General features: G+C 39.3%; 1 protein-coding gene across 2 annotated transcripts in view; it reads right to left on the reverse strand.

Moving 5' to 3' along the window:
- usp34 (ubiquitin specific peptidase 34) overlaps positions 1–12,991 on the reverse strand; it is a 68,655-nt gene that overhangs the window by 42,454 nt on the left and 13,210 nt on the right. For both annotated transcript variants that reach the window (XM_087841439.1, XM_087841437.1), the window contains exons 3-13: positions 8,940–9,501; positions 8,476–8,526; positions 5,401–5,550; positions 4,981–5,048; positions 3,204–3,396; positions 2,704–2,765; positions 2,460–2,541; positions 2,267–2,359; positions 1,055–1,180; positions 810–939; positions 97–227 (exon numbers count right to left, since the gene is read on the reverse strand). In XM_087841439.1, coding sequence (XP_087697565.1) covers positions 97–227; positions 810–939; positions 1,055–1,180; positions 2,267–2,359; positions 2,460–2,541; positions 2,704–2,765; positions 3,204–3,396; positions 4,981–5,048; positions 5,401–5,550; positions 8,476–8,526; positions 8,940–9,501 — 1,648 coding nt within the window. The remainder of the gene's footprint in view (positions 1–96; positions 228–809; positions 940–1,054; positions 1,181–2,266; positions 2,360–2,459; positions 2,542–2,703; positions 2,766–3,203; positions 3,397–4,980; positions 5,049–5,400; positions 5,551–8,475; positions 8,527–8,939; positions 9,502–12,991) is intronic.

The following is a 12,991-nucleotide window of genomic DNA, read 5'->3' on the forward strand; positions in this document are numbered from 1 at the left end:
ACTGAAGTCAGGGTCGATCCACTGACCTTCACATTGGTAGAACACCTGCTCTACCACCTGATCCTAGTTTATTGTGTCACCGTATGTGCTCTATACCTCTGTGTCAGATAGTCTTTGCTGATTCCTCTTGCTGCCAGTCATCATCTGGTCATCCATCTCCATGTCGCTGCCTCCACTGTGTTGTGTGTCGCTATTGTCACTGCTGTCTGGACTTGCGGCCGGTGAACCTGAAACCACATTAGACGACAGACTGAGGACCGTGTATAATCCTGAGGCTCAATAACGCATCAACAGTCTGAAAGTGGAATTGACCAGGTCTAATGAAGATTCAGGAATTTATTGTGTAAAAACAACTCATCCTAAAGTCATAACCAAACTGTACATATAGAGGAACGGTAACTAAATCTGAAGATGCAAATATCTGGAAATCACACTGCAGATATCTGCAACTTAACTGTAGATATTGCCAATGGAAATCTGAAGACACGTGGCAAAAATGATGTCAGCTGTCCTAGAATCACATTATCAATTATCCCGACAGGTGTGACTGAGTATATAATCATTTTAGCCACTATTGAATGAAATTAAAAACTTGTTTCTTGCTTTTCCTTAAATCAAGTGGCAGAAAATCTCTTGGGTTGTGGAACATTTTGTATTTTGGAAGAAATTTTATCCTAAAATTATCGTTAATAAAGAAGGCAGGTCCAGTTATAAAACCAGAAATTAAAAACTACATTTCTGGGGTTTTTTGTTGGTTTTTTTTTTTTTTTTAAATAACAGGCTTTGTACTGAAATGCAAGCACGCTGACCTTTCTTGTTGCCCATGGGGATGTTGGTGTTAAGCAGGGAGGCGAAGGAGCTTTGTTTGGAGAGCTGGGCTTTTGCTGCCAATGCATTATTCCAGAGGGCCTTAATCAGCATAGAGGCCAAGTACAGCGTCTGTCCGGGGAGAGTGGGGAAACACAGAAGCAATTCATCATAGCGACGTCACAACCACTTAAAGACAATGTTGGTGAAACTGTGCCCAGTGCTTCAACTTCAGAATGTTTTGTACCTGCTCGGTGTGAGTGCTCGGATGCAGGCCTGATACCAGGTTGAGGACGTGACGGAGAGGCACAGGATCGAGGTTTTTAATGAGAGACGGGAAAAGGTCGTGGATGTAGCGGCTGCAATGTTTTAACTGATTTTTAAAAGAAAAAGAAAAAAACAACAACAAAGAAGCTGTTATTGTTGTTAAACACAAAACACCAACAATCTCATCAACTCATCGCAAAATACTGAAGGGAACATACTAAGGCTACGTCCACACGTACACGGGTATTTTTGAAAACTGAGATTTTCCGTTTTCGTTTAAAAAATAATCCCGTCCACACGTAAACGCAGAAATGAAGGAAAACGCTGCTAGGAACATGCCAAAGCAGCAGGTGGCGCTATATTCCTAACCGTGTAGAAATGTTGGCCAATCAGAAGTCTAGAAGCCTCGGTGGGAAAAAGTAAACAAAGATGGGGCATAGAACGGAGTCGTATGTGTGGAGGGACAGTAACTGTGTGTGTATATGTAAGCATTTAAACACTGCAGAGAGTAAAATTAAAAGTAACAGTATTGTAGAAATTCATTTCACCGAAACAATAACGTGGCGCACAGTGTGACGTCAAAAAAGGCGCACACCTTTGACGCTGCGTTTTCTCCGTTTTTCTCGTCCACACGTAAATGCAAAAACTGAGTTTTAGAAAATATCCACCCTGGCAGGCGTTTTTAGAAACCTCTGTTTTCAGTGACCGAAAACGCCGATTACGTGTGGACGAAAGGTGCAAACGCATAGAAAAATCTGCGTTTTCAAAAATACCCGGGTACGTGTGGACGTAGCCTTATTCACCTAAAGTGTTTCCATGATTTCATCACAGTACAGTTACTATATATAATACAGGCTAAATATAATATTGCATTAAATCATAGAAGAATTTGAACCATTTAAAGTTAATGAAAGAAAAAATAAAAATCTGATCAAGTTCCCACTTCATCTGCAGATGAAAAATGGCTTCTTTGCCAATTCTGACATTCACAGCAGTGTCCCTGTTAAATGCATAAACCATTTAGTGGCATATACACCCCTAGTTTTTAAAGGTTTTGTTCCCAGTGCTTCTGACACAGAAAAATCCACCAATACAGAAATACCAGCACCGGTCACTCGGTATGACTCATGTTTGACTCTGCAGGCTGCCCCATGATGGAGTGGAATAAAGCTGTACCGTGTCTCTCATTTACCTGAGCTGCAGCCCAGATACAGTCTATGTGCTGTGTGCTGAGCCGGCCCTCTGCAGCCAAGAAATTCAGGATCACTTGGCACTGTTTAATGATCTACAAAACACACATACACAAATGTAAATGTGCAAAACTGGGGGAAACGTTCTCCAGAATAGTTTTTTCATTTTTTCATTACTGGATCCAAAAGTCTCACCTCAATGTGCAAATTTGGGCCAAATATGTGCTCCACTACATTGTTGTGGATCAGCCAGTCGGCTAGTTCCTTCGCTATGGACCTGAAAGAAAAAAGCAGAATCAGAATACGCTGTGTGAACCATTTTATTTTATTTATTTGTTTATTTATTTATTTTTCGCCCAAACTGGTTTAAAATAGCACCACATCCTTCCTGTTTGCTTGCATTTGTGGACAGGCATCTTTTTTCTTTACATTAACTTACGTTTCTGTGTCAGACACCAGGGATTCGTTGTTACACACATCGTTGAAGGTGTGCAGCTGATTCTGAAGAAACACAAACATGCCCCGCAATAAGTGAAGGAATGAAGCACAACCTGTCAAATTAATAACTGCAGCACCACTGGCTCATAACTGTTATTTAACCATCTAGTGGACAGCATAGATAATAGATGTTTGTTTTTGATGTTATTTCCCTCAATTAGGCGTATACTTAGTGAAAGTATTCTCAATTTTAGCACTTAAACAGTTTTTGTTTTTTTTAACTTGGACTGCATTTATTTATGTTCGTTCACCAAAAGAGGAAATTTACAGATACAACACAATTCATCCCTCTATTTCCCACCAAATATTACAGACATCTCCAACTGCTTAAATATTTTTGTGGAAAGTCTCATTTTGAAAAAAGGTCCACAGAAAACTAGAATCAGCCAGACGTACATGAGGGTGTGAGAATGAGTTAAATCTGTTTGGAGTCCGACTCACTGTGATTTGGCTAAGTCCGGCCAATCTCATCGTGAGAGTGGGTGACATGAAATATTTGAAGGCAAGATCCAGGCTCTCCTTATCAAAGCACAGTGCACTGTCCAGTGGTTCCTTCACCGTGCTCCACATCAGGTCTGCCATATTGCGTGCTGCGCTCTGTCGCAGCTCCTGGTCCGACAGCTTACACAGATACCTGCAGACGCATCCGACTGACAGATAAGCTACTGACAAAAACTTTTATGTTTAATACTCTCCCCAAGGGTTGTACAGTATTGTCAGCACTATTTATGTATTATTTAAAAAACCCACAGTATTTGTGACCACTCCCCCTCCTATAAGTAGTAACTACACTGTACAAACTGCCCCCTCTCGTTACATCTTTGAAATTTACCAATCATTACTTCTGAGAGGAAAAACAAAGTACCTTTAGGGTACTATTAAAAACAAACTTGTCAGCATCCCAAAGCTAGAAAAAAAACAGTTTCATAAATCCTCCTCTAAAACATCCAAGTTTCATTTTGAAGAAGAACTCTCAGACTTTTGTAGGCGTACGCTATAATTTTCCAATAAACAACTGTGCTGCTGACTCATTTACTCTCCACTCTGGGATGGCTGCGTTTGTGGTTTTTAGAGGTGTAGCTTGGAGAGAGTTGCTAAGTACTTTGTGTTATTTAAATAAAAATAAATCTTTAAATGGAATGGAAAGTTACCATGATGTGAAAAATGTCCTAATTTGGGTTTTTGTTAATGTACCTTTTTATCTTTTAATTGTTATCATGTGAAACCACTTCCCTACTGTTTGGATGTGCTCCTTATGGTTGTGCTAATCAATCATTTTTATAGAGGTATACAGCACAGTCTGCAAGGCAGAGCTTAAAATATTCAAGCATCTTTACGAACATTAGCATGCCAACCTACTCACAATAACAATACTAACACACTGATAATCTAGTAAATATCAAATACTGTGTTCACTATGGAAGTTTAACATGTGTTTAATTAGCAAAATCCTAACTGAAGTACACTGAATGCAACATTATTACATTTGCAGATTTTTATTTGTATACTATAGTATTAGGAAAAATATTGACTTGTTAAAGCTGGCTCCAATTTTTCACTCTTTGGTACAGAAAATGTTACCAAAGAGTTAACTAGGTAAAGTCGTATTTTATTTATTTATTTATTTTTAAATACAGTAGTTTATTTAGTTACCAAGCTACTCAGACAAAAGAGGCAATACGGTAGCAGAGCATCAGTCTGCCTACATCACATGCACTGCCAACACTCTGCCTCCTCTTGGGTCACGTGAAGAGACACTGACTGGAAGTCTGGCAACTGTTGCTATGGCAACAAAGGCTCTTCCTAGCAACAAATGTATGGCACTTTAACAAGAAGAGAAGAGGCTGCGCTGCCTGACTGAGACAAATGGCGAGCTCTAATGCAGAATCAACAACGTCTGGCTCCCTCGATATAAATAATAGCAAATCTTGACTTCTTCAGCTGGGAAACAAAACTGGACACTGAATCTAATCTTCAGAGCTTTGCAGACAAGATTAAAAATCTGACAGTACACAAGAATACTGCAGTAAGAGTGTTAGTGACTGTCTTCAGGTTCAGAAAGTGTGGTGTTCAACAACATGGCAGCTCCTGAGGCACTTACAGGTCTTTTAACCTGCGCCTGAAAGCAAGTGCAACTGGTGAGAATCACCTGTCTCTGGCTGAGGAAGATGCTCTATGTTGTTACATGTTTAAAGCCAAGAATTGTGTGTAAACTCACCGTATCACATAGGTCCGGAACGGTATGATGTGTTGCATGACGGCAGGAATGTGCAACCATATTCGGATCTGTGGGCAAGATCAAATACAATATGTGAATAATTTTCAGCTGAGAATCTGTCTTGCATCTTAAACAGAAGTTCATGTTCAAAGTTGTGCGTTATATTTATTACAGGGACATTATAAAGGAAAAAAAAGGCAGCTAGCCAAAATATCTTCAGTATTTGCCTCCAAAAAAAACTCCAAACAGATTAACAATTTCATCTTAAATTTAGCAATTATCAAATTTAAACCGATCACAATTTACTGCTGTTACCACTACTATCCAAGTTGTTTTTAACATACTAATTCGTATGAGAACTGGTTCTTCTAAACTGTGGTTTTTGAAATAACAGCAGCGGTTTAGATTGATAGCACTCACATTAGAAACTATGGTGATGAAGGCGTGGGCGATAGGGAAGGGGAGGCTCTCTGGAGTGCCAAACTCGAAGCACTCCTTCATCAGGGAGAGGCCGTGTTTCCCACAGAACAGGCAGACGTAGCGCAGCAGATGCAAAGGTACCTCCACATCCTAGACAAGAGTAGAGCAGGTTTACAAACGTTCATCCACTCAGAAGCTCATTTGTAATCTGAGCTAGCCCTGTCAACTGTGATGAAGTGCTGTTGCAACAGAAGACAAAGCTGTTGAATGCACAAAGACAGGGCAAAATGACTTTAAAGAAGCATCTTCTATTCTAAAGAATATTCACTGGTTTTGTTTCTAAACTGAAGGTTCTTTGTGACTTAAAGACGACTGTGTGGTAAAAGTATACTGCTGTGCCAAACTCAGTATACTGTGAACTTGAGACTGAAAGTAGTGAATTAAAATAAAGCGCGTAAACACTTATTTCTTATAGGTATGAGTTACTTTTGCTAATAAAAACCAGAAAAGCCATTAGTTTCCAGATTTCCAGCTCAGGAGTTTTTCATAAAAATGTTCTTCAGGCCATCTTAAACCCTCTCCTCCCCCAAGCTTAATAAAAACTTTATCATAGTGGCAATGTGAACAAAGATAATCCAGGGACACATTACTTCTCTCTGGGGCACTGCAACATCATCTACAGGAATTCACAGCACAAGTTCCCAGAACAGCTTTAGTTTCATGTTGACAGTACAGAGCTAACACATGAGCTCATTTACAATGTTTACAAGCCTTACAATGCTCGTTTCAGAAAACAACGAGCTTCAACAGGACCCATGACCAATAAAATCCTGTTACCATGCATTTTATGAAGCTTAGAAATTCTCTTAATAATGTAAGCACATGTACGAAAAAAATGTAACCCCCCAAGGACTACCAAAACAGTGACGTGACCACTGTGAGTCATCTGGTAGGAAACGGAAAGAAGGACCAGGGTTACATGGTTAACAGTAACTGTACTTTAAAACTCAGTGTGTGGGGACTGTAAACCAATCAAAGATGGCATTCTCTCAGAGACAAAAGTAAGCCTAGCCCTACATATCAGAGTAATTGTATTTATATGGTCACTCAGTTAGTAGCATCTTATCTACAAACCATTCTGGGCACTCTAAGGGACAGATGAGACAGCTGTTTAAAACATGTGATGTCGTGATATTTACTTCACAGTAGGATATAAATATCTTGAGATGTTACTTGTATACATACATTTCTTCCTACTGTTATCTATGCAGCGATGAGAAATCTGATCTGCTACTGCCAATTTTCCAAATTACATTTAGAATAGTCACGTGAGCTGAGCCTCTGAAATCTGCTTTTGGAGGAAGTAGAATAACACTTAAGCAATTTTCTTCCAGGTCCCACACATTAGACTGGACACCTTTTATTACTCTTTTTCTGTTAAAAAAAAAAAAAAAAAATCATAATAATGCTCAAGTGCTATAATTCAACCACATCAATCGAAATTCAAGAGCGAGTGAAACAAAAGTCCACCACAATCGACAAGAAAAGACGTGACAATAAAACTGACTCTCTTCACCAGACATGTGACACTGTCACGGCATGTACATGTTGTTCCCTAGGGGTGGGTTTTGATGATCGATTTATGGATTAAAATCGATTCTGGCTTGGATAACGTGATATCGATTCATTAAAATCCTGAATCGATTTTTAATATAAATTTATTTTGCCCAAAATGCCAGAATCTCAGGTTAAACCTCACAAAATTTCAACAACCACCAAACAGCTAAAACAGTAAATGAGAGCAGGAACACGGACTCTGCACAAAGACATAAACACAAAGCGCGGACCCGCCAAGGAATCAGGTCGGGGCTGAAAGCCGACAGCTCGCTGATTCTGATCTGTCAGCGGGTCCGCGCTTTGTGTTTACGTCCTTTTTGCGCTGATTCTAAAGCTGTTAGTTTAACTCTCTCCAAACAATATTGACCGAACCAGCAGCAAAAGAAGATCCAAACTAAGCTTCACATAAACATAGTCATGAGTTCACTCTGACTTTTGCTTTTTTGCTTCCACCTCGATGAAATCACACTTCATGCACAGCTCTCTCTCTCTACTTCAAGAACAGTTTCCCGTCTAAAAATCTGTTTTCTGCATTATTCGCTTGCTTGTTACGCACAAGTCTACTGTTATTTACAGCGCTGTCAGCCAATGTTTTTTTCCTTTTACTTCCAAAAACAAAGCCTCATTTCTGCTGTTCAACAGGCTTCTGAACAAATTTAAACTTTTTAAAATTATGCAAAATTGCAAAACGCTCAGCTGTGTCTCTAATAAAATCTCTGCAACTTTGCTCTGCTTCACTTCAGCAGCATCAGCTAATGTTCATATGTTGATTAATGGTTTTCTTTTGCTTTTGATCTACTGCATTTTTATAAAATCCCAGGCCAGGAAAATCACCTTCATGTTTTCTGTGTTTTATCCTCAGCTACTTTGACACAAAGGCATCTGCTGTGATGCTCACACCTTTGATAAAGTCTCGCAAGTGTCAGCTTTCTTTTTATAGATATAAAAATATGGAAATGTACTGATGCATGATCTTATAATATTTCTGACTGTCTGAGGCAAAATTTCCCCGATTCAAATCGAATCATGGATCGAATCGATTCTAGAAATCAGTGACGATACCCAGCCCTATTGTTCCTGTCTTACAGCTATTCCCAGTCCAAGGCCTACATCTACCATCACCCCTGCCACCCTCCCTCTAATGCCCTGGATGCACCACAGCTGTCAGGTTTGGACGTAGAAGGTGTGTATGCAGCTTTAATCAGAGTTTCAGGATGGAACAAATGACAGAGGCAAAATTGCCAGAAGAACAAGACAGCATGACAAATCTAAGTACAATTTAACCACTTTGAGGATAACAGCTGCCAGAACAGCTTGTAAGTCTGATCATTTCCCCCCTGTGGGAGGATCCAGTTAATTAACAGGAAACAACTTGTAACCAATTTAAAAAAAAAAAAAAAAAAAAACCACTATGAAAGCGTTTGGTTCAGTGCAATAAGGATAAAGTGTATTTCTTACATTCATGTCACAGAAGGAGCCGAGGATGTTGCTTTCATGGGCCGATATGTCCTGAAATTTAAAAAAAAAAGTGTAAGACCAAAATGAGTTTTAACCTAAAATGTAGAAGATCAGTAAAGTTTCTTAATCACAGCCCACACTTGTCACAATCAAAGCATTTTTTTAAGGTGCTTAAGGAGAAGAATGTGTTTTGGCACTGCCATCAGAGAAAAGAAATGCATCTGTGTTCACAACATATAATCTCACATAATCTAAGAAGAAGAAGAAGAAAACTAGGCAAAACACAGCCTTAAGAGCAAAACAATGTAAACTGCATAAATGGATATGGTGTGACTGAACGGCCACAGTTAATGTGGTGATAAAGCCAGGAGGTATTTGCTAAATGTGTCAGCCAATAAGTAAACATAGTCTACAGTAGAGAAAGAGGAAACCTTGTGTCAGGTGTGTTATCCAAGACTCCTCACCTCTATGGTGGGATGTGTGTTGTGTTTGTAAGCTGTGTAGAGCGGGAACTGGATCTGGAAGATCTTGGCTGCACATAGCAACAGTTTCTCCCTCTCCTCCGTGCTCCAGGAGCTGAAGGGATCTTGACTGTCCTGGTTACTTTCAATGCCACATGCCACGTCGTCACCACTCCTGGATTCAATGCTGGCATCCCCAGATCCAAGAACATCTACTTGAGATTCAGCAGACTGGTTCTGGCCCTGATCCTGGGTCTGGGGCTTGTTCTGGTTTAGGTCTGGCGTATCAGCATCCTCTTCAGCAGAGTCTCTTTCCACATTCACAGGCTCGTCTTCACCAGGTGAGTGTGGCTGGGGGAGGGTGACAGGTGCGGTCTCACCTCCACTCCATTCAGACCCCACCCCCTCTGCCCCAGATACGCCTCTTTTGTGAGTGTGGTCCTCAACGCTGAAGAGTCTCTCTCTCAGGCTGCTGATCTGAGCAATGACCAGATTGATGAGGGCGTAGACTAGCTGGTTAAAAACTTCCAAATGCTTGTACTCCTTGAAGCAGCAGAGACATTGCCTGGATACAAAAAAAGCACACATACAAAAAAAGAAGCAATAAACACAAAGGAATCAGAAGCTTAAAGAGTGCTCAGAGGATTGAAATACCTTGTAGTATATTAAAAATGAACAACAAGTTTAGAAGTGTGAGGCCTTTTGTTACATTCCTCATGTTATTTTGTAATACAACTGTTTTTCTGCTATTGTATAAGAGGTGAAGGGTGATAGTAAAGAAGAAAAACAATTTAACCAAAATATTTTATGTATTTGTTCATCTCTATTTATCTCTGTGTCATTTTGGCAATTTTGTAATCATTTATGGAAGCGCTAGATTTTCTTCAGTCGCTGGCTGTCACTGTATGAAAGGGGAGGAGGAGCAGAGCATACCGTGCTCATAACCCATAGCACCAAACACTTCCAAATAAATGCCTTAATTTATTTAAAACCAAAGATGAGCAGAGGACTCCCAATTACAAAACAGTTATCCTACTGGAAACACAAAACAATGCTCTGGTAGACACCATCAGTAGCAAAAAAGAAAACTCTTTATTATGAGGACTCATAAAAGTGAGCAAGAAAAAAAGCAGTGGGAATGAAGAAAAAATACCAAACAAAAAAAAAAACGTATGCTATGGAGCTTGACCAGTGACATAAACAAACAACCATAAATCATTAAAAAATAAAATTTAAAAAAGAAAGAAAAGAAAGAAAAATGTTGGGTGCAAGAAAAAAAAGCCACTGTTGAAAGAAACCAAGTCTATAAAATCCCAGTAAAATAAATTTAAGTTTGTGGTTCAACATGACAAACTGCGGAGAAGTTCCAGGGTTATGAATACTTTTTTTTTTTGTATGTCCTGTCCAGCACTGTAGCAATGAGAATTATTCTCTGAAGACTGGGGCTGCCACAAACGATTATTTTGATAGTCGACTAATCAGATCATCATCCATTGGACGTAAAACGTACAGCTTATTGCACCAGCAGCATCTGCTCCTATATAACTATCATTAGCTTACAGCTTTAAGTGTTTAAGGTATGTGCTAACTAAAAATAAAGACAAGATGATAGTTTATTAAATTTTAATGAAATTTGCAGATTGTTTTGGTGAAGTTTAATAAACTCAGCCATCTGCTCCTTGCTATCTAAAATATAACAGGACACCGGAGTATATTCTCGAGCATCTCACACTTCTGATAATCAGCTGTCTGCTTGACGTTTATTCTGCTGTGTAAAAACTATAATTTAATCTCAGCCAAACCGATTTACTCAGGAACAAATAAAATACTAAAAAAAAGCCAAACAATAACATTTAAGTTATCTAAGTGACTTATATATCATGTTTAACCTGAGTAATGAAAGACGGCGGTGGGTTTGAAAACGATTTGGTGTTCTTAGCGGCTCTAGTGAGCCTTGCCCCCAGCTAGCTATCGAGCTAGTGGGTAACAGACGTCTCCAAAAACGTCGGAGCACTTTTGAAAATATGTGGTGTCTTGACAAACTGAGCAGATATTTGAGGTTTACACAGCTACATTCTCGCCTGAAAATATGTTAAACGTTTATTTTGTGACACAGAAATATTAAAACTAACTAGCTGCCGCCATTGTTGGAAACTGAGCAGGGCCGCGCTATGAATTCTGGAACACAGCTGCTTCTTCTTTGGGGTTTAACGGCAGCTGTCATCCTTCTTCATGCAGTGCTGCCATCTTCTGTTTCAGTCCGTTATTACACTCTTAAATCCTACTACTTCTTCCTGGGTCCTTTGGGATCTTACAAAGCTTCAAACGGCAACGATTTTGATAGTCGGCATAATCGTGACTAGTCAACTAATTGTGGCAGCCCTACTGAAGACCAATGCCTTTCTGAAGTAGACCATCACAGCTTTTGCTATACTGATCCACTTGATTCTCATATTTTATTTCAGCCTTTACTATTGTTACTTTTTTTTTTTCCTCCCCCCATTTTGAGTTATTACAAATCAGAACAGACAGGACTGGGGGACAGGAAAGAGAAAGAAAGAAGTTGGGAAAACACTTAATAGAAGGAGAAGGGAAGAAAAATAGAGGAGAAGAGGGATAGAGAAAGAGAAGACAATGAAAATCTGTTTGATCACCAGCTGAGAGAAAAAGAAAAAAGGAGGACAACAGTGTCGGGAAACCACAGCAACAACCAATATAAGCATCAGTAACAATAAATAATAAATCTTGAAGGAGCAGCATACAGTACTAATAATGCATGATGTTTAGAGGCAGCAGCCAACCAAGACAGTGTGTGTCTGTGAGTACCTGTTTGTACACCTGTGTGAACACTTGTGTCACATCTGTGACTATGAGTGCGCTTATGTTCAGAAGATTTCTCCATGCAAGTATTTTCTAATGGTGACCCTGCAACCGCCTCTGTGTGCACAACACCATCAAGTCACTAAGCTCCTGGACCAGGCACCCAGGAATATTCTGCTTAGGTGGTGGACAGGTGTCTGTCCCCCTCAGGGAAGACCTGTAACTAAGCAGGTAGCTGAAATCCTTCGATTAGATTCTCCTCAAACAAGTGTATTGACTGTCATGTTACATTACATTAGGGTAGAAGGAAGTTCAGCTTTAAATTTCTTAACAAATTCTAGAAAAATAAAGTACTTGTGAGTGGAAATAAACTGTTGATTTATCAGGAAGTCTGCTATTTTAACTCTAGAAAGACTAAAGAATTACTCAGAGACAAATCAGAAAAGAAAAGAGTTTTTGGTAGTGTTGGATGAATGATTTAACAACTCTGGGATGTTCAGTTCAATCACCAAATATAAAAACATTCAGACTAAAAACAAATGATAAACTACAGTCCTTCTATATAAGACACTTTTGTCATCAGCTGACCTCGACCATCACCCAGATTAGACCGTGTTCTTCTCTCACAAAAGAGGAATGCTTCTCTTTGGAAATAAAAGTTTTCAGAAGACCATGTTTTGAATATTTATTTATCTAAGTGAAGTTATCAGAGAATGGAGCTACAGATTTATTACAGCTAAGTTATTTTGATACCTGAGACACCAAACCAAAGGCTTCCATTCCTCTACCGCTTCACCGCCTTGCTCAAAAGCAGCTGAACTATGATTGCTGTTCTTCAACATGACTGAATACATGGGTATTCAACCCTGCAGCAGGCATATAACTGGAGGCTATGTAAAGAAAAACTTGAATAAAAATAAGCTTTTTTAAGCGAGTTGTTTAACTTGCCATTACCTGCTATTCTTAAAAATATATATATCCAAACAGCTTCTCAAATAAAAACGTTAGTATTTAACTAGTAGTAAAAATTACTTTATCACTGGCATGGAGCAGCAGCCTCTCCTCTCTGACGCACACACACTTATTTAAAAGACTTGTTTGTTAATTGTTTACAGTAATAAAGCATAAATCTACAAATACGGTACCAATGGGCCAAAAAGTCTGACCCACAGTGTAAGAAAAATACTACGCTGAACACCAACAAACCAGCAAGAACAATTCAGCAGCTAGTGAAG

Source organism: Neolamprologus brichardi, chromosome 6, assembly GCF_056152115.1.
Source record: "Neolamprologus brichardi isolate AB-2024 chromosome 6, ASM5615211v1, whole genome shotgun sequence".
Taxonomy (NCBI): domain Eukaryota; kingdom Metazoa; phylum Chordata; class Actinopteri; order Cichliformes; family Cichlidae; genus Neolamprologus; species Neolamprologus brichardi.